Source organism: Grammomys surdaster, unplaced genomic scaffold, assembly GCF_004785775.1.
Source record: "Grammomys surdaster isolate TR1022 unplaced genomic scaffold, NIH_TR_1.0 145, whole genome shotgun sequence".
NCBI classification, from domain to species: domain Eukaryota; kingdom Metazoa; phylum Chordata; class Mammalia; order Rodentia; family Muridae; genus Grammomys; species Grammomys surdaster.
In genome coordinates this window covers 5,132,932-5,159,072 of record NW_021604603.1, presented here as the reverse complement: position 1 = coordinate 5,159,072, position 26,141 = coordinate 5,132,932, and the positions used below count along the sequence as shown (strand labels likewise).

The 26,141-nt window shown below is 48.4% G+C and overlaps 1 protein-coding gene across 2 annotated transcripts in view; it reads right to left on the bottom strand.

Moving 5' to 3' along the window:
- Nucleotides 1-12,826: 12,826 nt before the first annotated feature.
- Csrp1 (cysteine and glycine rich protein 1) overlaps nucleotides 12,827-26,141 on the bottom strand; it is a 31,912-nt gene continuing 18,597 nt past the window's right edge. For both annotated transcript variants that reach the window (XM_028764681.1, XM_028764680.1), the window contains 5 exons: nucleotides 25,043-25,155; nucleotides 19,486-19,654; nucleotides 18,132-18,261; nucleotides 14,465-14,558; nucleotides 12,827-14,011 (listed from right to left, as the gene is read on the bottom strand). In XM_028764681.1, coding sequence (XP_028620514.1) covers nucleotides 13,935-14,011; nucleotides 14,465-14,558; nucleotides 18,132-18,261; nucleotides 19,486-19,654; nucleotides 25,043-25,154 — 582 coding nt within the window. In that variant the 5' untranslated portion in view covers nucleotide 25,155 and the 3' untranslated portion in view covers nucleotides 12,827-13,934. The remainder of the gene's footprint in view (nucleotides 14,012-14,464; nucleotides 14,559-18,131; nucleotides 18,262-19,485; nucleotides 19,655-25,042; nucleotides 25,156-26,141) is intronic.

Here is a 26,141-nt window from a genome sequence, read left to right as displayed (position 1 = left end):
CTCTCTCTCTCTCTCTCTCTCTCTCTCTCTCTCTCTCTCTCTCTCTCTCAAAGATTTGTTTATTTTATGTATGAGCACACTGTCGCTGTCTTCAGACACACCAGAAGAAGGCATCATCAGATCCACTACGGATGTTTGTGAGCCACCATGTGGTTGCTGTGGTTGCTGGGAACTGAACTCAGAACCTCTGGAAGAGCAGTCAATGCTCTTAACCACGGAGCCAGCTCTCCAGCCTGCTTCCTTCTCTTTCATTGATACTTTCTATTGCTACTGGATCATTCTCAAGCATTGTCAAGACAAAATTTATGGAGCCCTCTCCCATGTTTTAAATTCTCGTGAGAGAGAGGTCATATTGTTTTGTTCACTTTTTCTCATGAGAAAAATAAAAACAAGACAGTGAACTCAACATAAATGGGATCCTGTGGTTCTGTAATCGGAGTCTAGAGTATGAATGTACGGTGGCTTACCAGGACCTGGAATCTCCTGGTGACATCACCCTGCCTCTCCATAAACACTGAGCCCTTTTAACGCATGACATGGACACCCACACTCTTTCCTTACTGACTGGAGGGTTGGAGGCTTCTAGACAGTGGAGAAAGGAAGGGAAAGGGCGGTGACAACAGGTAGCAAGAGAGTGACCGAAGGGGCATAGGAGGAAAGTCAGTGCAGCCTCTTCTTGCTCTGGGGCCCTCTACTGCTGCCCAATGGCCAGAGTCAGTGCTCGGAATCCAGGAGTGTTGGCCTGCAATCATGTGGCCTCCTGGGGATAGGAGAGAGTTCAGTTTCCCCAGGATTGGCATCTTTCCTGGAAGCCTCATCTGAGGGGCACTCAGGTTCTGGTTGTATTAGTTAAATATTGAGGGGTCAAGTTTCCGAGAGCAGAGAGTGCAGGGCATGCCTCCCCATCAGGGCTCCCAATACTACACCAGGAGCAGGAACCACCGCTTGGCCTGCTCAGGCCCCTGACCCAGGGAAAGAAGGTTGAGTCCTGGGATTCTGATTAGATTCTTAACTGACTTGTTGATTCCACATGGGACAGATGGACAGAATGTCTCCTGTAGCAACCCAGAGCTGCTGCCTCCCCTTTCCCCTACCAAATAGAAAGCTGATCTTCCCCTTCAGACAAGCTGAGTCCAGCTGTTTGGGACTGACTCAAAATGCCCTAAGGAGGGGGCAGGGAATGAGCTGAGAATGGCTCTAGCCTAGAGTGTCCCATTCTATGTACTGTAAGGAAAGAAGGGACCACAAGGAGGGACAAGCACAGCTAGGTGAAGTGCTACAACAAACAAGCAAACAAACAAAGAAGCTTTGGTTTTATTTTTTTTAAAATCATTTATTTTTATTTTACATGCGTTGGTGTTTCACCTGCATGTGTCTGTGTTATAGACAGTTTGGGAGCTGCCATATAGGTGCTGGGAATTGAACCTGGGTCCTGTGGAAGAGCAGTCAATACTTGGCTGAGCCATCTCTCCAGCCCCCGTAGCTGGTATGTATGTGTATGCATGTGTGTGAATTGGCACATGAAGATGCCCATGGAAGCCAGAAGAGGGCGTTGTATTCCCTGGGGCTGGAGTTCCAGGCAGGAATGAGCCACCTGACATGGGCGCTAGGAACCAAACTCAGGTCGTCTGAAAGAGCACAAGTTCTTAGTTGTTGAGCGTTCTCTCCAGCCCCAGAACTATTGTTTGTACATTTACTTGAATAAATTAAGCCAGGGAGTAACATTGCTAGACAGTAACAATGGTAAAGATACATCGCTAGACAAAGTAACAGAAGTAAAGATAATTTTATCGACAATGTAGAATGCGGCAGAGGGATGTAGAGCTGTAATAAATGCAAGTAAAAACAAAAGGATTAAAACGGCAAGGCTGAGGCAGTGGTGTCGCACACCATTAACCCCAGCACTCAGGAGGCAGAGACAGGCAAACCTCTGAGTTTCAGGCCAGCCTGGTCTACAAAGCAAGTTCCAGGTCAGCCAGGACTTCACAGAGAAACCCTGTCTCTGGGGGAAACAGGTTGAGGGGGGAGGCCTAGGGTAAAATAAATCAAGGTTGTTCTTGTCTAAAATAAATGTAAACAATCTTTCAAAAGTAAAATATATTAACATTTAAAGTTTAAACTAATTCAGCATAATGATGCACACCTAAAATCCCAGCACTCCAGAGGCAGGAGGACTGCCACGAGTTTGAGGCTAGCCTTATCTATGTCCAGGATAGGTTGAGCTACAGAGTAAGACCCTGCCTCAAAAAGAAAAAAAAAATTACCTATGTAAAATGATGCCACACCTTTGCTCAGGATCTACAAGAGCAACGAGTAAGATTAATGCTAGCGACCATGCCAGCAAGGCCCTCCACGGCTGCGGGGCTGGGACCTAGCGACCATGCCGGCAAGGCCCTCCACGACTGCGAGGCTGGGACCTGCCCTAGATTTCTAACCTCAAACATCTTCTTTGTGACCTTTGCACTTTGCATTCTGACTGAAGGGAGCATTCTCGCATCACAACCTGGTTCTTCTTCACCTCCCACAATTCTTTGTTCCAGTTCCCCCAAACCCTGTTTCAAATTTCCACCTGCTCCCCACAGACACACCATGTCCCCCTCTCTGTTTCGTTTCTGCATCACCCTTTTCAGCTTTGCATTTTCTATTGAACTACTGTTTGTGCTGTACTAGAATGTAGGCTTTATGTCAGCAAGAGATCAATATCTTCTTCACCCTCATAGCTCCAGCACTAGATGCTGCTTTGCTCACAGGAAACACATTTTGTTTGTTTGTTTGTTTGTTTGTTTGTTTGTTTTGTTATGTTTTGTTTTTCAAGACAGGGTTTCTCTGTAGCTCTGGCTGTCCTGGAACTTGCTCTGTAGATCAAGCTGGCCTTGAACTCATAAAGTTCTGCCTGTCTCTGCCTCCCAAGTGTTGGAGTGTGCACCACCATAACATGCCAGCCTTGACAAACATTTACTGATGAGTGAACAAAACAGAAAAACACAGCTAAAAAATTGGGAGGTGAAACAGGGTGATACTGCTGAAGGCTAACAAACCAATTAAAAGAGGTCTGTGTATAAAATACACAGTAATGAAATAGTAATGAAAATAGTAATGAAGCTGGCTAGTCCTAGCAGTTGACATTTGTAGTCCCAGCACACAGGAGGCTGAGGCAGGACAGTCCAGATCTTCAACCAGGTTGGGCTGTTCAGTGAGTTCTGTATTGGCCAGGACCACATGCTGACATCATGTCTCAATGTGTCTTATTAAAGCAGGGCAGGTGGCCCAGCAGGTAAGGGCACTTGCTGACTGAATAACCTGGGTTTGAGCCCCACCATCCACATGCTGAAAAGAGAGAACAGACTCCTGCTAGTTGTCCTCTGACCTCTAATCACATGCACCATGGAATTCACACGTCTCCCACATTCACTCACAAAACAAATAAACACATAAATGAAAAGATTAAAGACCAAGATTCAACCGTTAACAGTCCCTCTGAGAAAGGGTGGGGAGGGACGGTCTTATTTTTCTTTTAAATGTCATCATTCTATAGTACTCGAGGTTTTCAATCCTCGGCCCGACTTACTCCTTTACAAACCTAGTTAAGTGCCCAACACGTCGACATGTATGCAATTAAGAATAATGACTTTGAGGGGATAGAGAGAAGCTCAGCAGTTAAGAGCTCTTATGGTTCTTGCAGAGGACCCAGGTTCAGTTCCCAGCATCCACACGGTGGCTCCCAACCTCTGTAACTTCAGGTTCAGGGATCCCAACCTGATCTCCACAGGCTCTGCACACATGTGCTACAGACATACACGTAGGCACACACACATACATACACATATAATTAAATAAATATGTTTAGATAAAAAAGTGAGAGAGCTGGCTGAAATGTGTGGTTTGAATGGGGACTGTTTCAGTATCGGAAGCACAGCGTGGTATGAAACATGACCCCACATGAACGGAAGCCCACCTCTGCCGTGTAGACAAAATCTGGAAAGCCCTGTAGTGATGTGTAACCAGCACAACCGTGGGGTGTGGGTGGGCTAACCTGAAGAAGTTTGCCCTTTGTTTTTCTGTTTTTAGTTTTTGGAGATGCAGTCTCTGCATGTAGCCCAAGCTGGCCTAGCACTTGAGATCTCCTGTTTCCGCTGCCCTAGTTCTGAGATTGCAAGCATGTGCCACCACATCTAGTTTACATTAAGAACTCTCTGTGAAATTGAAAATCCAGGGCTGACTTGAAAGCAGAGTTGATTTGGAGATTGCCGTCTTCAGGGCATCTGTGTGGTTTTCCTGGGTGGGCACAGCAGAATCTCCTGCTAGGGAATGTCAGCATCACATCAAACAGACAGACCCTCTCCTCATCCCCTCCGCCAACCTCTGCAAACATAGAGAGGTGGTCCCCTGACCGCTATGCACCTTGGGTACCTGGCCCCTGGGACTGGAAGGCTTACTTATGCTGCTAAGGGCAGATATTGATAGTCCAGGAGGCCTAGGACCAGAGAATATGCATTTCTGGGAGCCTCCTTGTTATAGATGCTTGACACTGCTCCGTATACTTTAGATAGACAGCCAAAGCGTTGGTTCAAAGCACCATTCAAAGCAATGGTTCTTAAAATGCCCAGGTCCAGCAACGCCAGAAAAGCAAATTCCAGGCTCCACCCTAGACCTACTGAGTCAGATCCCTGGTTTTGATGCTGAGCAATCACTATGAACAGCTATGGACCCCTGACAGGAAGGAGCGCTGGGCTCTGAGAGTGGACACTCAAGGAATCACACCAGCTCAACGGCGCTTTGGACATTCACATCCCCATCACACATCCAGTTCTCACTGTACATTGAAGGCTATCAATTCTGTTTTGCAAAGTTAATAATGATTTCCAAGGAAGCCTGGTTGGCTCACAGGGCCTCAGGACTCCCCATATAGGAAAGAAAAGAGGAGGATTGATGACCCCTCCTCAGCCGGTTCCTTGTTCTTAGTTCATCAGAAACGGGTAGCTCACCTACATGGGGCAGGAGTCCACCCATAGCTCCGCCCCCCTCCTTCTGTGTTTAACTTCCTGGTCCCTCCCTGCTTTTCTCTCTCACCCCAGCAGATCTTTTCCCCACACTTCTGGTCCTCTTCCTTCTCCTTTGATGTACAGCTCTTATTGTCCAGGGCTTCGGTTTTCCTCCGATCTCTGCTTTTTTGAAAACTGGCCCAAGTTTCAAGTCTCTAATGACTTGGATTTTATGGGCGCTATTGCGACAGACCTCAAGTGGGCAGCAACCGTGGAGCTGACCAGCCCGGGCACGCTCCTAGGCCCGTCTCTCTCACTGGAAATCCCCTCCCACGCTCAGCCTTTAATCACTTTCCAACCCAATAACTTTCCTGATTCATCAGGGATCCCTTTCGTCTTGAGAGCGCCCACTGCCCCTCTCTGATGGGGCTGAGTCTGGACTTGAAGGCATTTGATCCCAGCTTGGGTCTGACAGACATTGGATTTGTGGGCTCAGGATTCAGGTTGGGGCATGCAGAATTTTCCCCTTTCCCATGCCATCTTGGCAACTGTATGTCCATGTTGCAGAAGCAGAAGGGTTGCCCCAAACGACCCTCCAGGACACTGTACCACAGAGCAGAGATATTACCCCAACAAACAGGCTGGGGCCCAAAACAACTAGAAGCTTTCCTAACCTGCCAGCTGGGCAGCTCTCAGGATTTCAGTCATTTTCAGCTTCTTGCCTTTCTATTTTATAATAAGAACGTGCTTTGAATCACAGGGCCTTAAACCTGCGTTCCAACCCTGCATGGGACTGTAAAACTGAATGTGGGGCTATGAGTATCTTGGTAAGATTAAAGGGTTTCTGAGCATGCAGTAACCAAAAGTTAACCCAAAAATCAAACACAATACGAATCTCTGGTGTATCTGGCAGCACGTATCCATATAGTGTCTAATAACTTCATTACAGCCACGATCCTTAGCAGACAGGTGAGCTTCTCACTGCGCATGCGCTGCAGGACGTCTGCCCTGCTGGAACATTGGCTCAGACTCAAGAGTATTATATGCTATGAATTGCAATATTTTTTTAATACATAAAATGTTTTCAGCTCGGCAGGTCCCAGTGTTTAGGAGGCGGAGGCAGGTGGAGATCTGTGAATTCAAGGCCACCCTCATCTACAAAGTGAGCTCCAGAACAGGCAGACCAACACAGAGAAACCCAGTCTGGAGAGAAAGGAGAAAAAAAGAAAAAAGATTTCAGCTCTTATACAAAGATGGTGGCTTAATCACAGCCAACAATCTTGAGCATGTAGGGTTTTTTCCTAGCATTATCAGTGGATTGTATTGTTAGACTATTTGAATTTAATTATTGGGGTGGGAGGACAATGACATGTGTGCTACATCGTACTTGTGGAGTCAAAGAACAAATATTTTTGCCTATTGAGCCATCTCACCAACCAGGTGAGATGTTTGAATTTTAAAATTACTGTTTGAGTTGCTGGCTTGAATTTTTTTTAACTCTTTAAAAAAAAACTTTCAATGCATTTTGGTTTGTGATTAAAATTTCTAACAATTTCTAAAGTGGCCCTAAATGTCCAACTATTATTTGGATTGTTTGTGTGAAGCAGTATGAGTAACCCAGATGATTATAATAGCCAAATACCAGACAATTCTGAAATATGTTGACTATGCTCTGTGCCCTGCAGTACCAAATATTCAGCCAAGACTTAATTCTTTATGCAAAAATAAACAAACACACCCATCTCAAGAGAATGCAAATTGTTCTCATATTTAATAAATTATATATATATATGTATATATGTATATACCAAAGAATAGTTTTAAATCAGTTACTGATTTATTATCAGTGAATATTTGATTTGTACACATTTTTACATATCTATATACCTATGATTGTATAAGAGTGTCTCAGGTGTGAGGAGATCTCTAGTGGGAATAGGGTAAGAAACCCTCTTTGTTGTTGTTTTTTTGTTTTTTGAGACAGGGTTTCTCTGTATAGCCCTGGCTGTCCTGGAACTCACTCTGTAGACCAGGCTGGCCTCGAACTCAGAAATCCGCCTGCCTCTGCCTCCCAAGTGCTAGGATTAAAGGTGTGCGCCACGACTGCCCGGCAGAAGCCCTCTTTTAAATTCATGCAACACATTCATTTACTGCTCAGTGAGAGAGACATTCTGAAGCATGCTAGGTGAGCTTGGTCTCTGAGCAAGTTTAACGTATGGCTTACGATACCAGTAACACTGCTGTTTATTGTCACTATTAAGACTGTGTCCTGTGAATAAATGTATCTGCAATGTTCCTGTGAGGAACAGGATAGTAGGTTTGTTTCCACCAGCAAAACCAGATGACAGAAAAGTCTCGGCTTTATTCCAGTTTTAATGAGGTCATCACCTGTACTCTAACACTGCCACGTGCCATGTACCTTAATTACATTTTTTTAATTGAAAACACTCAAAACAGAACTATATCTTTTCACTACCTTCCTGGTCCCCAGGCCTACGGCAGACAATCGATTTAGCTGGTCCTGGGTCCTACCAAACATTTGTCTTGCTTTTCATGTTTGCACCCTCACTGGTATTGTGGGATTGACAAGAAGATCTATAGGTTTCCTCCCAGTTCTGATATTCTCTGTACTTAATGATGGCTTCATCTCTTTTTGGAGAGCTGACTTTCACAGGAGGGTCCTAAAATAGGCATGGGGGACAGGGAAAGGAGGAGAAAGGTCAGGGAAGAGGAGTCTGCACTGAGTCTTTCTAGGTAAGAAGTTCATCACACCTTCTTCCTGCCTCTGGTTTTCAGGTGTTTCATGACAAGAATTCTGAACGTTCCTGTCACTTTCATGATAGGCAAGTTTCCAGGTTCCATGATCAGGCAGAGAAGGTAGCTGTGAGGTGTCCAGTCTGAGAACAAGGTCAAGAAGAGATGAACTGGCTGGAGGGGCTCAGGAGAGGGAGTCAGAGCCTGTCCTGCAGCATCACAGAGGGTCCCTTGAGTCAGACTCTGGCTAAGCTCTAGGGTAACAAAATCTGAGTTCTCTCCATGGGATTGCCAAAGCAGGGGAGGTTCATAGGTTTGGGGACACATCCCCTCCACCTCAGCCAGGTGACCCCTCTTGAAGAGACACCCTAAAGTAGGTTGTTCCATTAGCTTTCTGACAGTCCATTATACTCACCTCACAGAAACATGTTTCTTAGGACTGAACACTGCCTAAGGCCACAGCTGACAAGGTATGCATATAGTCACCAGGAAGGACTACTCATGCTACACTAATGAACTGTCTCTGACGAAACTGTTTTCCTAAGCAAAGGCTACAGTACTGCTGCCACAAGCCCCATTCAGGACACTAGGGAGGGTTCTGCTCACTGTGACACAGTAAGTACAAGTTCCATCTTGTACTTGTACCCATCCTCATTGGAAGACAAGAGGGGATGCAAAGATCCACATGGTAGCTCTTCAAGAGTTGTGTGTGTGCACATGTGCAAATGTATACCCATGGTTGTGTGAGGTGTGTGAGCAGGCAAGCATGTCTATGCCAAAAGTCCACCTGGGTATCGATCTCAGAAGCCATACACCTTAGTTTTGAGACAGAGTCTTTCACTGAACCTAAGACTTTCTGGTTAGGATAGGCTGGCTCCCTAGCAAACACCAGGGCTCTGCCTATCTCTGCCTCCCCAGTACTGATATTGTAAGTAAACCTCAGATGCCTATACTTTTGTGCAGGGATTGAACTCAGCTCTTCTTGCTTACACAGTGGGTAACTAACTAACTGAGCTATCTCTCCAGCCCCACTTTCTAAAAAGTTCTAAACAATATGTAATCCCAACCCTAGGGAGGCTAAGGCGAAGGACTGTGAGTTTAAGGATGGCCCAGAAACAAGCCACAAGCATTGTGTGGCTAAGCTGAGCATAGTGATGCATGCCTGCAATCTCAGCAACCCTGGAGGCTGAGGCAGGAGGATTGTGAGCCCTGGTTCAGATTGGGCAACATAGCAAAACCCTGCCTCGAGCAACCAAGCAAACAAAGAGTTCTGTACAGAAATGCTATGAGTCACTTCGATCTCAGTTTGAACACATGAGTAAGGCACGTGGCCACATCTAAGTTAGGAGGGGAGGAAAACAGAGCCTTGCCATGCACGCAGAAGACTCGTAGATGCCTGTGAGGAATCCTAAAAGACTAGACAAGGTGGCAGCTATGGGGTGGTGGGCAACCCCAAGATCTCGGGTACCCCTCTTTATACCTATTATAGGGGACAGTAAGTGTCTTGAACACTCTGGAGACGCCAGTCCAAGGTCAACAGAGTGCCAGTGTAGAAGGGTCAGGAGCAGACACTTCAGACTAGGCGCAAGGGCTTGTCCAGACATGGAAAATACCCACTAAGATCTTCAGTCAGGATAATCTACTTCCTGAATTTTCAAGGCCTTTGGGGCGAGTCTTCCTAAGCTCATAAACAAAGAGCATCAGAGCTGGGTGGGTCCCCGGAGCCTGGCTGCTCCGGTGTGGTCTCTAGATCCGCAGCATCAGCACCACCTTCCCCTGGGAGCCTGTGAGAGACATCCGGTCTCAGGCCCCACCCAAAACTACTGAACTAGAATCTGTGTTTTACAAGATTCCCCAGGAGATGTGTATGCACATCAGAGCCTGGGAAGTACTTCCCCAGCACTAATTTAGGCCAACATTTTTATTTCACAAATGAGGCGCTGACACCCAGAAGGGAGGAGGCTGGCCCAAAGTTACACAGCTGGTTCCAATCCTGGCTTCACCACTTGCCAGAGACTTTGAGTAAGTCATTTAAAAATGCACTGACTCTCACTTTCCTCTTACACAGGGTATCACATTCGATTCCAAGTTCTTGTGCATGCACCAGATAAGACAGCACCCAAATTAGGCTTCATAAACACTGACAGTCACTAGAGTCCTAGCTCTCTGCTCCAAGGCTACCCTTCCATCTCCCAACACAGCCAGCTTCTCTATAGACAGTATAGGCATGGATCCTGGGCCAGGAGTTCTGTGCAGATCCTTTTCTGCCATTGGACCTTGGACTGGTCTAATGTTCCCTGGCTTTAGTTTGGTGTTTCACAAATGAGTTGACTCTGTCTAAAAAGATCACTGAAGGTCTTTGATCTTTGAATAGTCTGTGGTACAGAATAAGCCAGAATTGACAAATTTGTTTCCAAACTACCCCAAAGAAGGAGACACTATTAGGGAAGACTAGCCCTGGGGAGTCTATAGGTCTTTCCTAGAATGGTTCTGCCTTGACACATCCAAGTACCTCAAGTGCCTAAGTTCCCCCACCCCCAGGTTGTCCCCCCATCACCCAGTTCTTGTTCTGAGGATTGAATCCATGGTCTCATACATGCCTGCTAAGTGTTCTACCACAAGCTATACTGAAAACTCCTCTTTCTTCTTCAGCTAATAAAAAGGACCCTCAAGGCTCCCAGTACCTCTCTGGGGATGGAGTTAAAGAGGAAGCCTGTCAGATTGGAGGACAGTCTGGTTTCAAAGCTTTGCAGGCTGTCAGGTGGGAGAAGTCTAGACCTGGTCTCACAACTCTGGAGGACAGAAACAGAAACTTCAGGTAAGTCCTCTCCGGTCATAACAACTGATGGGAGACAGCTCCAGAAGTTCCTGTAGCCATTAGTTCTATGGCAAGTGAGCTGCAGGGGAGAGGGCACCCTTGCTGCAAGGCCAGCAAGGCTGGCAAACCTGGCGTAGTCTCCACGCACTCCAGCCTGGCTGGCTGTAAGTGTCATTTCAGGTAGGCACTTTTCAAATACAGTTTCCCATGCACCATCCTAACCTGATCAGAATCTATAGGGTGGATCTGGGATCTATTTTAAAAGCACCCCTCCACACCCCCACAGTGGTTCACATAACAGGGGTGTGTGTTTGAAGGCAGGACCAAGGACTAGAGGAAGGAAGTTGGAACCAGCCAATAACTGGTTCCCAAGGATCTTCGCTCTGTTTCTCAAACTACCCTCACCTTTACCAGGACCTAAGGATGCTGGGAACTGTAGCTTCATTGGGTTTCTGCTTTTTACAAAGCTTGTACTCTTGATTTGGGGATTTCTTAAACACCTAATAGCAAATCACACACACACACACACACACACTTTTTGTAGCAAGATTGTTCTGTAGAAAGATTGGCTTTGAACTCAACTTTCTTCTTCCCTCAATCTCCAGACACATTCTCCCTCAACTCTGCAGTCTGACTCCCCATAGAAGTCACCCTTTTAGATGACCCAGACTGTGGTCTTGAAGGAAGAATAAGAGAGCTAACCCTGCCTTCTATCAGAACAGGCAGCTTTCTTCCACCACACCTTAAAGGCCCAGAGCACTCGTGCAACTGGGCGTCCTTAATGCCATTCTTTCCCCTAAGAGCATCCTGGACCATGCCCAGGTCTCCCTTAAATGGAAAAAAAGGGGGCTCTGTCTACTTCTCTCCTTTGGATCATTCTCATGGTTTGGTATGCCACAGGTCAGTATTAGAGCACATTTCCTTCTGGGGAGATTAGATGCCCTCGCAGAAGCAAAGGGTCGTCACCAACACCCACAGCAGAAAGGGAGTAACTAACAAAAATAAAATGAAAGAAAAAAAAAGAAAAAAAAAAACAAAACTGGAGTGGCTGCCTTTTGCCTTGACCCCATAGCGCCACCTGGTGTTTATCGGTACAGACCAAGCTCGGCGCCGGCAGATCCCTGCGACTCCCCCACGATCCACGCAATTACAGCCTTCTGCTTGTACCCGAGCTTTACAGTGTGTCTGTGCGACCCCTTCTGCACTGTGTAACTGTAAGAAGATCAATGGGGAAGAGTGAGACGGAGGTACCTGGGCCTGCCTGATGGTACTGTGCTGGGCCAAGACCTCCCTGCGCAGCCAGCAGAGGGCAACCTGTCTCCATCTTTGGACCCCCCCCCTCCCCAAAGGCACGCATCCTGGTACTCTGTGGGTCCCGCCCAGGGTAGGAGGATCCATTTGTGTTTATAGAACGAACCATTGTCCTCTGGGCATAAACCTCCCTGAGAACTTCCTATGGGTCTTGAGCCCTGTTTGGGAGCTGTCAGCACCGCTTAGGACTGGCACTCCTGAGCTCCAGCTGTTGGGCAGGTGCTGCCTTGCGCTCTAGTATAGGTCCCACGAGGGGCACCACTGGTCTGATCCTCTGGCTAATACAAGCATAAAAGCTATTGTTTAACTTCTACTCACTGTTTTGAAAAACTCAGTGTGGGCACATTTTCACGGACTGACACAGCCCAGCTCTGGGTACACTGGGTGTGCCTAAGATAAACAACACTTCAACCCTTCAGACAAGCCTATTTCCCAAGCCTGGTCTTTCATGGACCTGGCTGTGGGGCCCTTAGAGAAAAGCAGACAGCTGGCTCCTGCTCCCCAGTCTCTCTCTCTCTCTCTCTCTCTCTCTCTCTCTCTCTCTCTCTCTCTCTCTCTCTCACACACACACACACACACACACACACACACACACACTCACACACACTTCCAAGAAGTGAGATTTCTGGAGTTGATATGGAAAGTTCCTCTGGCTGAGTTTTTGCAAGGGTCTTTCCAAAAGCTGAAGAGCAGAGCACATTGTTGAGACCTGAGTGAGCCTTTCAAAAGCCAAGTCCACAAAATTCCCACATCCTGAGACAGGGGTGGAGGGCAAACAGGGCGAGGCCTTTGGTCATTTGGTTCCCTTAGAATCAATACTATAAAGTAAACAGACCGTAGAAAGCTCGAGAGTGATTCTCTTTGGTTCATTTCTACTGGGCCTTGCTGCAATTGTTCTGGCCCAATCCAGCCCTGGCTCCAGGGTGTGGCAGGGTCCCCACCGACAGACAGGAAAGGAGAGTTCAGTTCTAAATTGCTTTATTGATCAGATGATAAATCAGCTTCAACAGCCCATGCCTACAGCCCATGCAGCAAATAGCTGTACACAGCTTTGTCCCTTCAGTCCCGGGCAGCATCACCCACCCTTCCCCTTCTCCCACTGCTCCTGACCTTGGGACCTCGATGGGATGGGCAAGGTAGTGAAGGTTACTAGAGAAAGGTAGGGTAAACGAAAAATTGGGTCTGGGTTGGAGAGGAGTGAGGACTGGGGGTTCAGGGGAACCCTCAGGAGTGGCTAGAACACAACTCTATCCTGGGCTATGCTGCCACAGAAACTGTCCATCCCAGCCACCCGATCCAAGGTTAGAACCAGAATTGACCACTCCAAGATCTGGACCACTGAAAAATGTAAATACTTGTTCAAGGTATTCATTAGGCTCTCTCTTGTCCATCAAACAGGGAACTTGATGTCTAAGGAGGTCAGACAACCTCTAGACTTCGGGGTCCTCTGACCTGGCTTGTTCTCCATTCCTTAGTGAAAAGACACTGTTTCCACATTCAAAGGCAAGAGGGCAGAGAAAGAGTTCCTTCTGATGGCCCAGAATCCTATCTGCACCTCTCTGCCTCTCATGGGGACTTCCCAGACTGGGATGCACCAAGAACTCAGCCTCCTACCCAGAGGAGACTCTCTGGGACCCAATAAACCACAACCTTCCCTAGCCCAATTCTGGTCCTGCCTCCCTGTCCCAGGTCTCCTGCTTTGCTCTATTGGTCTCCAAAGACATGAGCTCAGGTGTCCTGGCCAGAAGAGGGTTGACATTCAGCCTAGAAACAGAGGTCTGGGGGGCAGGGGGAGGTGTGGGGAGAGGGACCTGGTTTCTGGAAAGGGATGACTAGACAGATGTCTCCTAAAGGTAACGGTATCAAATGCCAGGCAGGAGGAAGCCCTTAGTGGGGAAGGAGCTCGGGCAGACCCCTAAACCAAAAGAAGCCAGACACCCAAGTCCAAGGCATTAGTGATGTGCAGCAGGGCTGAGTGAGGGAGAGGATCTTGGAGGTGTCCAAGGCTCCTGGGAATGGACTGCTGATGAAAGCTCAGGAGTAGGCAGGGTGTGCAGATGGTGGCAGCCTCACTCTGAGTGGACCAAGGCTCCAGCTCCTTGTCCAAAGCCAAAACCTTTGGGCCCAAAGTTTTTGGCATAGCACCCTGCAGAGAGAAGAGAAGGGTAAGGATGTATTTTGACCCCAGAGTAGCTCCTCCCACCATTCCTTGTGCCTGGTCTCCGGAGGCCAATCCACCAGTGTCTGACTCCCTGTCTCCATTGTACTCCTAGCCTCAGTAGTGAGGAGAACCACTTATTTCACTGAGGGAGTAAATTGTTTGCTGAAAAACACTGGACAAGTATTGAGATCCTAAGCCCCGCCTTTATCCCCTGCCCTAAGATAAGCCCTGCCCTTATCCCTGCCCTATGCTCCCTCTGACTCTGGCCAAGTCTCATTCTTCTTCTCTGGTTTTCCCGTTGTGTCATGAAGAGGCCACTCTGGCCCTTGGATTGGAAGGCAAGAGGCTTGGTTCATTTAGGGACAGCCTAGTCACTTGGTTTACAGTCCACCCCCTCCAACCCAACCTTCTGGTCTTCAGAGAAGTAGAGTTACCCACCTTTGCAGTAGATCTCACCATCCTTGTCTGCCAGCGTGGTCGACTCAAGGCCTTTGCCACACTTGGCACATCGGAAGCAGGACTTATGCCAGGACTAGGTAAGAAAGGAAATGGTTAAATGGTTAGCATCACTGCCAGCGACGAAGGGCCTCCACCCCAGCCCACCATCCGATGCCATCATGGATAGACATTCTGCAAGTCAGGTAGGGGTAGCAGGGATGTTAGGAGAATGTGGCCCAGATGCAGAGGGAGCAGGCCAGGCACCAAGTGCACACTAGTGATATGCCACCATGAATGTGACGTCTTACCATGACTCCCTGCTTAGTGGTTCCAGCTGTACCACAAAAGAGGGTTACATCCCACCTGGGTAGCTGCAACTCCCACAGGCTGCCAGGCAAGCCTTCTCCATACCATTCTGTCAGTGAAACTGGTATGGCTCTGGGTGTATCTTGCCCCTGCCACATGCTACTTGAATAACTGCCCTGATGTCCTCCCAGGAGACCTCTCTTTTTATCTTGCAGAGTGGATCTGAGGATTTCATATTAAAATGGCCGGTGCACAAACATGGAACAGGCATCTGTCACTGGGATTTTCCTGGAGCAGCCCAACCTCTGAGGTTCTAGAACTTGGTGCCTCATCTTAGCTCTCAGAGAGTAGTGTGCCCTTATTTCCTTTGCTAGGCAGCTGCCAGAATTAAATAGCTTCACCAGAGTCAAGTATTTGCATGGGGCCAGGCGTGGAGGAACCCCTGAGCCAAATCTGTATGGTTTTTGAAAGGAGAATAGGTCTGTCTACAGTGTACTTAACTCAATAGAAAGCCACAGAAGGCCCTTTGTGATGATTCCAAGAGGCGCCCTAAGGCAGCATAGGGCAAAGAGAGCTTCTCAAGAGAGACAGGACTCAAGTTTGTACATGGCATTCACACACACAGCTACACAACAACACAACTCAACAATCAACTCCCATTGGCAACAGCTGGACAAAGTGACGTGTACATGGAAGAGGCTGGCCGCATTCAGCTGGGACAATAAAACAACGCCATGTAAGGCCCTCAGTGTAACCACCAATGCCCAGGCCGGAGGGTAGGAAAAGCAGCTGGGGCCTTCAGATTTTCCTGGCCACTGGACCTCACCCCTCAGCTCCTCATGTGCCCAAAAGACAGCAGCAGGGGGCTGAGATAGGGTGGACAAGTCATCTTAATTATCCTTCAGTGCTCTGTCACACCTCTTTGTAAAGCAGAAACCGCTACCCCAGCACTCTGGACTGGAAGAAGACGGAATTACACACAGGCCACTCAGAGTACCATCTCATACTTTCCAGACACTCCTGAAATAAGCCTAGTGTCTTTGCCCATTCACCCAATAATGAAAAGCATGCTGTGTTCCTCAATGCTTAAGGGGGCTTGTTCTTCTCTTTTCCTGTTGTACTCAAAATGTTCTTATTCTACTTCTCAGGACAATTATTTTATTTAATTATTTTATTTTATTTTTTATTTATATTATTTTATTTATTTATTTATTTATTTATTTATTTTCAAGACGGGGTTTCTCCCTGTAGCCTTGGCTGCCCTGGAACTCACTCTATAGACCAGGCTGGCCTCAAACTCACAGAGATCCACCTCCTGAGTGCTGAGATTAAAGGCGATTGCTGCCACCACTGCCAGGCCTCACTGCAATCTCTACCCTATGCCATGGAAACAGGGATTCCTGGGTATTTCTTTAATAATTTCCTATCTTCATAGGCAAAGGGAAAAGATCACTTCTGATATAACTTTTTCTTTCCTTTTTTCCTCCTTTTGGGGGTTCAGTTTGAGATTTCAGGCATGTGTGGCCATGACAGACTCCTGTTTTCAGGACATATAAGGCATAACAATGCCCACCACACATGTATTTCCTCATACACTCTTAAAAACACTTTGTATGTCAGAGACGGTCACGGCTTCACTTCATCATGGCTCCACTCCTTGGCCCACATTACGCATAACTGATGCTTAGGAAGGCTGCCCACGAGTACATGGCAAAATCAAAATTCAAGCAGATTACATAGGGCTGAGGCGGTTCATCACTGCGGTGGGCTTAACAACCCTTTCCTGACTTTGCAAAGTATAGAAATGTTTTCAAAGGGGTTAAGTGACCCTCAGTAAAGTCAACAGTAGTAAGAGACAGGGCTTCAGAATCCGGCAAGCCTGGCTGGGCTCCCGGCTTGCTTCCTAGCTAGAAGATATGGGCAGATTATTCATTCCTTGGTCTGTGTGATATGGATAATCTCAGTAGCAATGAAGGAGGTCACTGTGGTCCAGGCTTGGCCCAAGCATTCATTCCCGTTCCACACTCCTGACCCATTCCTCAAGTTCAAAGGGCTTTCAAAGCCATGGGGCCAAACCAAAAAGAGCTGGCCACGGGCTCCACGCACCACGGGTCCACTAGCTGAGCATGGCCAAATCACTCGTTCAGCCCAGGCCTCGGCTGAAGATCCAGACGTCCTCTCTGACCACACTGCTGGAGGGTATGAGTTCTGTGATCTGCTGACTCTTAGTCTAAGACTGCAAAGCCCCAGGGCTCTACTGCTCTTTCCCACTGAAGAATATCAAGGAAATGATCAATGAGCTGTTTGGACAGTTGGTTGTCCAGGTGATTCTCCTTGAGCACTGAGGGCTGGGAGCCGGAAGATACTACCGGAATAGCACAGGGACAGAGTGGGCAAAGGAATGAAAAATAATGTTGAAAAGGCTTCCAGCAGACTGACAGAACCTTAACCAAGAAAACCTCTGTCCTTGGGGTTATAGGAGTGTATTTCTGGCAGAATATATCCCATGAAACAAAATATATATTTTGTGATGGTTCATAATTGTATTTTGTGATTGTAAAAGGTATTTCTGGAACCAAAACACCTAAAATCTGATTAAAGCTGTGAATCTTCATCCTAGAAAGGGAAACCCTTTTAGTTGTATTTACTTATATTTCATGTACATGAGTACACTGTAGCTGTCTTCAGACACACCAGAAGAGGACATCAGATCCCATTACAGATGGTTGTGAGCAACCATGTGGTTGCTGGGTATTGAACTCATGACCTCTGGAAGAGCAGTCAGTGCTCTTAACCACTGAGCCATCTCTCTAGCCTGAGAAGCCCTCTCAGAAAACCTAGCCATGTAGCATTAGTGATACATACCTTTAATACCAGCACTTAGCAGAAGTAGGTAGATCTGTTTGAGGCCAGCCTGGTTCTAACCAGGGACTCACAGAGAAAGTCTGAGAGAGAGAGAGAGAGAGAGAGAGAGAGAGAGAGAGAGACAGAGACAGAGACAGAGAGAGAGAGACACAGAGAGAGACAGAGACAGACAGACAGACAGACAGACAGACAGAGAGAGAGAACCCAGCCATGAAATCTTAGGGGTGGGCCCTTCAATATCCATCTACGTCCTTAGCCTTAGCAATGCCCTACAAAATGATCAGAGACAATCTTTGACACTGGGGATGGTACAGTTCGTGGCTTAGGTGAGTTCTCTAGGATCCAGGACAGAACACTCGATCTCTGGAAGGAGGCAAAGTGCAGGGCTCGGGGTACTGCCTGGAGTGGATCTAGAGTCATCCATCACACAGCTCCGTAATTCATGTTTTGGAAGTGCACCTCCCTCTTCCCTCCCTTATGCCCAGCAGCGCCTTACCTTCCCCGCACCAATCACCTTCTCCGCAGCATAGACTGCCTGGCTACATCGGGGACAGCGCTCAGAGCCACCAATCTTCTGGGCAAACTTGGATGCATTGGGGTTGGTGGTGGGCCTGTGTCCGGGGGCTCTACACACAGAAGTGCATGTGGCACGTTGACTAAGTGCAGGGGTAGAACCCTTTCCATCAGCGCTAAGGCCACCATGGCCTCTGCGATCCCAAAGCTCAGGGAGTTTGGCAACACAGCACAGTCTCCTTGTCACCTAAAGCCCCCAGAATCATTTAGCACATCATTTTCTAAGCCCCCTCCACCGCCCCTCACTTCTGTGGATCATGTATCATTAGATTCTTTGCAGAAGAAATCTGCTGACAGAGCATTCCCGTGAGGGCAATGACCTTGGCTGAAATCCGGTGAGTCTTCATCCTTCCATTCACTTCCCCATTGCAGAGGGGCTGTCAGCCACCCTTTCCCAGCAGCTCAAAGGCAAGAGATGACAGTGACACCCTGAGGCATGGCCCAGGAAAGGAACCTACTTCCTCTGAGCAGGGGTGAAGGGTAGCGGGCTGACGCTCCTCTGAATTTTCAATTATAAAATGAAAAAATTGGACCATAACTCTGAGAGCCCCTTCCAGCTCTGACGCTTGTAAAAATCTAGGCTGAGTGTTTGCAGCAGACACTTGGTCCTCAGCTGTCCCGGCAGCCCCACACAGAGACCTGCTCTGTGGCTTCCTTTCATGAATTCTTATTTTATTTGTTCATTTTTTATTTGCTTTTGAGATCTCTCTTTGTGCGTGCACGCATGTGTGGGTGCGTGTGTGTGTGTGTGTGTGTGTGTGTGTGTATGTTCAAGTAAGGTGAACACGCATGTGTGAGGTCATACACATAGAGACCAGAGGTCAACATTAGGTATCCTCTTAACTCCGCTCCACCTTATTTTTTGAGACAGGTCTCTTCCAGCTAGGTACCAAGCCCCAGGTGTCCTCCTGTCTCCTCAACACTGGGACTGTAAGCGCATACTGCCAGTACCCAGCTTTTACATTGGGTGCTTGGGATTAAACTCGGGTCTTCATGCTTATGTGGCAAGGACTTTACCAAGTGATCCCTTTCCCCAGCCTGGTTTGGAATTTTATTTAAACATAGCCTCTATTGTAGCTTAAGTTGACCTTGAACTCAAGACCTTCCAGGTTCAGCCTCCCTAGAACGGCAGGCATGGGCCACCATGTATATATAGCTCTCCCTTTTAAATCAGTGACTTCCCAGACCTTCCACTGTTTAACCAAAGGTGTTTCATTGACATCCATTTCAAGAAAGGGTGAGAACTCAAGGAAAGGAAGAGAGGATCTTGTACTCACTCCTCATGCTTGATGCCCAGAGACTCCCCTTTGTCTGTGCTCAGCGTGCCTGCGCCCTGCCCGTAGCCATAGCCTTTTGGCCCATACTTCTTGCCGTAACATGACTTGCAATAGATCTCTTCTCCATGCACTGCCACAGTGGTGCTGTCCAGATTCTTCTTGCAGACCACTGGGGAGGAGACAGGGGATGGTAAGATGCAGCTGGGGGCCTCCCAGCATTGACTCATACAGAAAAGGAGACCAGCAGGGTGGCCAGTGGGCTGGCTTCCAGGAATAACTGACTCTAGGTGGTCAAGGCCTGGCCTCCAGGAATCTGGGGGTGTTTCCCTCAAACCTCTGTACCCTATCCAAGTCTCAGTGCACCCCAAAGTTCAGAAGCCACAGCCTAGGCAGATCTGAGCCACAGAACACCAGATGGAGTTTTTCATTCTGCCTTTAATAGAGAGACCACGTGTCCCAATAGGAGAGGAAATAGAAGGGCAGAAAGGAGCACAGGGTTTTCCTGCCTCTGTCGGTGGCATAGAAAGACCACATCTGGGGGTGTTATTACAGCAGGGGCAGGAATACAGGTGAAGTGACACACCTCAAAAAGAAATGGAACATGTATAAGATGCCCAACATGGTGGGGTTTGAAATGAGATGCAAGTCATGGTTATCAGAATTCAATTTGTAGTTTCTCGTCTCAGAAGTCACTGAACCACAGGGAGAAGAAGGGCTGGACACAACGGAAGGCTGTTCTGAGTCACAGGATCGGTGAGGCAGGGATGGGGTGAGCTAGAAAACCTTCAAGCCCTGGACACTTTCCTGTTAATCCCACAATGAGCTGTGCCAGATATCCAACATACAAGGTCTGTCTAGAGTCTGGAGTCAGACCCCAGCTCTCCATGCCATCTCGGTGGGCTGGGACAAACTACTTTCCCTTTCTGTGTCCTTATTTATGAGTGTGGGTAATCTCATCTGCCCTAAAAGGTAGTTAGGAAAACCAAGTGAGATCTCAGATGTGGCATGCCTAACTCAATACCCTACGCACAAAAGGTTCACAATAAATGTCAGCTACTCACACTAGCATTATAAACAGGTGGTACCATGGGAGGGAGAGCATCTACTTCCATTCTGCCTCCTTCTCCTCCCGGGAGACTCAACTTGATATCCCCTAAATACTGGAGTTGAGTCTGCCCAACTGAACAGCATCGGAGAACACCTCCTCTGAAGCTGGAAGTCTACAGACACCAAGGGAGGGGCCAAGCTTCCTTATAAGGTGCCATTCTTTGCCTTTAAAGGACCAGGCCTCCCCCAGTTCTCTATGGGACCTAGGCTGGGGATTTCAGGCTAAATAAGGACCCTCTTATCCAGGACTCGAGATCTCTACCTCATTCCAGCACTCTCAGCCACCCAAATATGGACCCTCCCACCACCTCCCCTGGGGCTTGGCTTTAAGGCAAGGCGGAGAACAACAGGCCAAGGCTCCAACATTCCCTTCTAGGGAGGGAAGTCAGGAATTAGCCCAGGCGGGAACTGTTTCCCTTAGACCTACTTTGAATCAGGAATTCCAAAATTGAAGGGAAGGCAGAAAACAGAGATAGCAGCGGTTAAGGAGGAAAAGACCTTTTTTGGCTGGTGTCTCCAGCAAAGGCTGAGGATCCTGACACTGGAGACACCCATCAGGGCCTACAAGCCCATGCCAGTAGATCCTTCCACCCCTCCCCCACCCACCACCCCTCCTCCAACTACTGCCCCCTCCCCCACCCACCACCCCTCCTCCACCCATCACTCCATACTGGTCAAGACCACCTGTTCCTTTCTGCATTACCTTGGTTTTCTCAGAGGTACAGTCCCACCCACTATAACCCCACCATAGTCTCCTCCCCCTCCACCCAAGTAACGACAGCAGGGGTTCACCTGGGGGGTCCCCCAAAAATCTTGGCCAAGAGAAATTTTGAATAAATCCTTCATTCAAAGAAGACTTGAATAAACGGCTACCAAGTCAGGTTAAGCAAAACAGAAACAAAACAAAAACCCTAGGTTAGTAAAGCACATTGTTTGGAAACTGTTTCCAGATGCTACCTGACTCCATGCTTTTGGAAACATGGAAAAGAGGCACCCACTCACCACACCCAAAGATGGAGAATAGCTACCTCTGGAAAGAAAACCAAAACCCACAAAAACTGCTCAGGGTCACAGAGTCTTCCAGAAGCAAGACCAGGCCAGATCCTAGCTCTGATTCACAGTCCTGGTTTTCTGCCAGGCTGTGGCTCTTCCAAGAAGTGGAAAGTGAGAACTAACCTTATGCCTTAGCTGGGGGTCAGAGTGTGTCTGGGGCTTCTCCAGGCCTCTCCTGTATTCACAGAGTCTGAGGAACAGCTTAGAGCCCACCGCAGACTTCAGTTGCCTTGGCCACCAGCACAGGGTTAAGACAGACAGGCCTTTCTTGTCCACAGAAATGGCTGTTCAGCCCAGCTCACCCCAAGAAGGACCCAGCTGCAACTCAGGGTTGGACACATCACCTCAGGGAAGGCTCCTATAGGCCTGAACTCAAGCTGCGTCTATCACCCACTTGTTGTCTAGGGGCAAGAGGCTTCTTTCTCTACTGTATTGAAGGGGACAGAGTGGAGGTGAGGGCAGACCTACTGTAGACTTCTCGCCTCAGGCCAAACCCAGGAAGACATGGTCTCTCTTATCTTTCCTATTACATCATCTTGGCTTCTTTATACCTATCCTAAACCTCCAGGAAAAAAGTATATATAGGGTGACAAACTGAGTTGAATCTATGACCAAGGTTTGGAACTAACAGACCTTCTTTTAATGACCTATCCTAGGATAGCAAAATGAGCCAGACTGCCACCCAGGACAGAACCTGATGGCCTTTCCCTTCCTGAGGAGGAAAGCCCTTTGATTCTATGGGTTACCATGAATTTAAGGCAGACATATCAACCAGTTGACTTGAAGGGATAGGGATGCTCCTCCCAGTCCTGACCAAGTCTCAGGTGAGATCCCATCACGCACTGGTGCTATCTGGGGTACTAGGGATAAGACAGTGGGGATAACATCCCAGCATGCCTAGAGTACAGGACTCTCGGTCAGCTCAGAGCTCTGACCCCTAGAAACTGCACAGGCCCAAGTCACAGACACACACAACCATCCCCTAGAGCAGTCGGTTCTCAGCCTTCCTAATGATACGACCCTCCTTTAATACAGCTCCTCATGTTGTGGTGATCCCAACCATAAAATTACTTTCATTGCTACTTCATAACTGTAATTTTACTAACAGTTATGAATCATCATGTAAATATGCATTTTCTGGAGGTCTTAGCTGACCCCTGTTTGTGGAACACCCCCACCCTCCCCACCCCCCTCATACCACCATCTCCCACCTCTCCACCCCGCCTCATCCCCCCATCTCTCGTCCCCCTAACCCCTCCTCCACTCCCCCCCCCTCAAAGGTCCAAGGCCCTAAAGAAACAGCTGCGTGGCAGCCTCTCCTCAACCTGGTTTTCTGCAATTGCTTCTAATCCCTGACACCTCTTCACACCCTGCCCCAGGCCCTGTTCCTTCCTTTCTGGGCCACCCCCTGAATTCCTGACCTCCATCCACGCCTGACCAGAAGCTAAGCCTTCACATCAGGACTTTAGCAGGCGCTTTGGACACAGCTGGTCCCTTTTAGTCAGTGATTAGGAAACATTTGAGAGCAGAGAGGAGCCTTTCAGACCCAGAAGTCCAGACCCCTCTTCCCAACTGGCACCAGGCTGTCTCTTATTCCCTCTGGGGGCGGGGTGGGTGGGGATAAAGACTTGAAAGGCCCCTGCATGATGAACTGCTGAGGACCGGCTGCCGCTGTCTGGGCCTCCTTGGCAGGCTGAAAGCCAGCAGAACGCCACAAGCTTGTCAACTCCTCATCTATCACTCGAACCTTGGGACTGGCCGGCCAGGCCTGCTGAGAGTGAGAAGCCCAATGCCCCGTGCTGGGTGGCGTCAGGCTGGCCTGCTCATGGGCAGGTAGAGATGTGACTGTCAGCTGAATACACACACGTGTGCTCTCTGGATCCCACTCCAGATCAGACCACCGGGGAGGGAAGGAATGCTGAGCTCCTGGTCGCTGATCCTGAGTCTCAGATGGGCTGGGGCTTCAGCTCCTGTGAGCTCTCCTGAACTCCTTCTTGCCGAGTCACCCTTATTTATGAGTGTGTGTGTGTGTGTGTGTTTGTGTGTGTGTGTGTGTCTCGATGAGTTTGTGTGTTTACTGAACACTCACACTACTTTGTGCTTCCTTTGTTTTACAAACTCTTTGCATCTCAGTTCTCACAGTAACCCTACACAGTATTGAACTTGTCCATCACCACAGAAACAAGAGTAAATTATAATCTCAGCCCTGATCAGGCTGGCTCTGAAGACTGAGGCTTAACCAAGGCATCTTATTGCCTTGCCTGCTGCTGGGCCTACCTTCCAGAAAACAGCTGCTATGCCAGACTTCTGCTCTGACTACAAAGAACATATCATTTAAGAATTGAGGAGAGGCCGGGCGTTGGTGGCGCACGCCTTTAATCCCAGCACTTGGGAGGCAGAGGCAGGCGGATTTCTGAGTTCGAGGCCAGCCTGGTCTACAGAGTGAGTTCCAGGACAGCCAGGGCTATACAGAGAAACCCTGTCTCGAAAAACCAAAAAAAAAAAAAAGAATTGAGGAGAGGGCTGGAGAGATGGCTCAGTGGTTAAGAGCACTGACTGCTCTTCCGGAGGTCCTGAGTTCAATTCCCAGCAACCACATGGTGGCTCACAACCATCTGTAATGGGATTCGATGCCCTCTTCTGGTGTGTCTGAAGACAGCAACAGTGTACTCATATATATAAATAAATCTTTAAAAAAAAAAAAGAATTAAGGAGAGGCTTCTCCAAGTCTCCACTTTTGGGACACATCACCTGAGCCAGGTACCAGCATGGCAGCATCAGAGGGGCACCGTTCTTGGGTTAAGCCGACCTTGCTCTGAGGCCTCTGCATGGTTTTCTATACCATCGAGGTGCTAGAGTGGTCACACTGACCATTGGGAGCAGAGAGCGGTGGACCTGGAGCTCCACCTACCCTCCGTGATGAGTGAGTGGGAGGAGAACCTTGCTGCCCCCGTGCCTCGTACAAGGGGCTGAGTGAGAGATGTAATCTTCCTCCTCTCTGACTTTCACCAAGGTCGAAGCCTCTCTTACCTAGCCAGGGGGGTAACTGGAAGGCTGGTGAGACTTTAGATGGAAAGCATCTCTCTCAGAAATGATAGAGTGGCCAGAACAAAGGGAGAGTGGAAAGTTTTCCTGGGTGAGCCTTTCCAGCTTGGCTCCCAGCCCTGCCCCCCACCCCCACCCCAACACACACCCCAGCCACCCCCAACAACTCTGGACAGCTTCTGAAGGGAACAAAGAGGCCCTTAAGTGTTTCCCTCCCCAGCTGTGCTTCGGCCAAATGTCAAGCTGTTTACATCCCCAGGGACCAGTTCCCTGGGGTGTCGACAGGCAGAGCTTGTGGGGGCAGGCCTGTCCAGGTCCCCTGGCAGCCACAGCAGGCCTGGGCGGTACTCACTGCACAGGAAGCAGGATTTATGGAAGCTGTTGCCCTCGCACTGGACCTCCTCGGCAAAGTAGACTGTCTTCTGGCACACCCCACATTTCTTGCCTCCTCCCCAGTTTGGCATTCTGGGAAAAAAAAACACACACACAAAAGTGAGAATGGGGTTCATACACAGGGAGATAAAAATACACACTGCCCACGGCAGGGAGGCTGAAGAACATTCTCTTTTTTTCTTTTCTTTTTATTTTTTTATTTTTTGAGACAGGGTTTCTGTGTAGCCCTGGCTGTCCTGGAACTCACTCTGTAGACCAGGCTGGCCTCGAACTCAGAAATCCGCCTGCCTCTGCCTCCCAAGTGCTAGGATTAAAGGCGTGCGCCACCACCGCCTGGCAAGAGCATTCTCTAGCTGCTGCTGGCAAGAATGTGTGTGTGTGTGTGTGTGTGTGTGTGTGTCTGCATGTGTGTGTGTGTGCATGTGTGTGTGCCTGCATGTGTGTGTGTCTGTGTATGTGTGTATGTGTGTGCATGTGTGTGTGTGCATACGAGGGGGAGGGGGTGTCCTCCCTCTCCTACTTCATCCTATTTGCTGGGGAGCTGCTGTGGACTGGCCCTATGCTCCACACCCTATATAAAAAGATCATAAGTAAGATACAAGGGCTACAAACAGTATCCAGGCGCAGTGTGAGTGAGCTAGCTGGGCCAGGCATCAGTCACCACATGTATTCATGTATACATCACTGAGAATGGCTCCACAGGGGCAGACCAACCAGGGTCTGTCAATCTTAAAGCAGTGTCAAATTCACAAGTAGGCAAAACTTGGATTGTCAACAGATGGACATACGGGTAGAAGGAACGTAACCCAGAAGACACGAGGGAAGGGCCATCACAATCCACTGGCTCAGAGCCACCGGCTCTCACAGAGAAAGGAATGGAGTCAGGTAGGATCTGCTGGAAGAGTGCCACAGCACAAATGTGGAATGGATTTATAATCCCAGCTAGCGCACACAATCCAGGTATTTTATTTACAAACTGTAAGCCTAGATTGGCAGGTTTGGAGCTATACTAACTTATTCCCAGCTATAAAGTCCCTTGTTCCTTGCTGTTTCTTCTG